Raw genomic sequence first — 1472 nt, 5'->3', positions numbered from 1 at the left:
AGCCTTCCTTAGCTGCAGCCTCAGTGACGAAGCAGAGCAGGTGTGGCTGTGGGAGTATGAGACGGACGAGGGGGCCCATGACCTCTACATGGACCAAGGGGAGGAGATCCGTTTTCGGGTGACAGACGAAGTCTTTGTGGATACGTCGCCGACGGGCCCGGCCACCGCAACCACGGACACACCCACTCAACCGGGACAGTCCACGGCGCCGCCGCCAGCAGAGGACAGCAGGGAGAAGAAAGAGCCACCGTTCACTCTGATTGTAAGAACACACCTTTACATCTCCAGCAGATCTGCTCAAATAAAAAATGTGTGAATATCGACAGCAAACCTCCTCCACATGTAGCTGAGACATGTGCCTTTGTTCCACCAGATGTTTTGCAACAGCTGGCGTGTCACTGCTGACCTGCTGCACTGCCAGTTGTCGATCATTGTTCTGCAGAATTAGCTGAAAATTCACTGTAAACAAGGGAGAGAAGTGCTAACGACTTTAGCTTCATTGTGCTAAACATGGAGGTGGAGGCGTTGCAGCAGCAGCAGGATCCAGTGGCCGTTCTAACGATTTTAGTTCATGACGCGGAGGTCAGTGGTTCACATGATGGAAGGATGGAGAGACGGATGATTTTCTCAGCACGAGATTAAAATACATAAAAGCAAAATAAGTACAATTATATCAACTTCAAATGTCAGCACACGATAATAAACTGAAGTAAATGAAGTTGACGTTACACTTACTTTATTCACGCGTCTCTTCACTTTCAGGTATCACACACAGGAATCTAATCAAACATAAATAAACATCAAAATAATCAATAAAAGAATCATCAAACAGCTGCTACAATGTTAATCGAAATAAGGTTTGAAAAGTCCAACTCACTGGTTCTCCGTTGTCTTTGTTCTCCTGGTTTGGAGGGAAGGGGCTTCCGTACAATGGGTTGGGTTGTGTAATATAGACAGGTGATTTGCAGGTATTAGACAGATCCAGTAGTTGAGGTCTGTGTGAAGCTCGACTGTCTGTTGCTGTCGTGACTCAGTAGATTCATAAAGGTAAGAGATGCGTCAACACTAGCAGGAGAGTCGGGGAGCTTTTTGTTAGTGCAACAGTTTATCTGTGGCCAAAGTAAAGGTAAACCCCCCCCCCCATGTTCTGTTGTTTCAGGGGACCATCTGTGAGCCGGGGCTGGGGCTGCTGTCATGGTGGAACAGTTAGCTCTTGGTGTTGGGAACAGACGGACCATCAGGACCGATCCATCCGGAGACACAGAAACCTTTTTGTCAAGAGACAAAGTGGAGCTGCTCTCTGAACCAAGATGCCGTCGGTGTCGAAGTGACTGATGTAACATCTGATTGTTTAGGAAACACAATACCAGCTTCATGTTTACATGTAAAACTGACCTTATATTTAATAAGAGAGAGGTGGAAGAACTTTCACTTTCAGCTGATGCATTTCACACGAGAGTTTGACCCTCAAA

The 1472-nt window shown here is 46.7% G+C and overlaps 1 protein-coding gene across 1 annotated transcript in view; it reads left to right on the top strand.

Moving 5' to 3' along the window:
- Nucleotides 1–1466, top strand: part of LOC111673788 (DNA-directed RNA polymerase III subunit RPC8-like) — a 7714-nt gene extending 6248 nt beyond the window's left edge. The window contains exons 2-3 of the mRNA XM_087170037.1: nt 3–262; nt 1160–1466. Of these exons, the coding sequence (XP_087026163.1) occupies nt 3–262; nt 1160–1210 (311 nt within the window). The 3' untranslated portion in view covers nt 1211–1466. The remainder of the gene's footprint in view (nt 1–2; nt 263–1159) is intronic.
- Nucleotides 1467–1472: the final 6 nt, after the last annotated feature.

The sequence above is a fragment of the Seriola lalandi genome, unplaced genomic scaffold, assembly GCF_002814215.2.
Source record: "Seriola lalandi dorsalis isolate HSWRI2012SDOR001 ecotype SW California unplaced genomic scaffold, Sedor1 jcf7180002054926, whole genome shotgun sequence".
Lineage (NCBI taxonomy): Eukaryota > Metazoa > Chordata > Actinopteri > Carangiformes > Carangidae > Seriola > Seriola lalandi.
The sequence above is the reverse complement of the archived record's forward strand: the minus strand, read 5'-3'. Positions and strand labels throughout refer to the sequence as shown.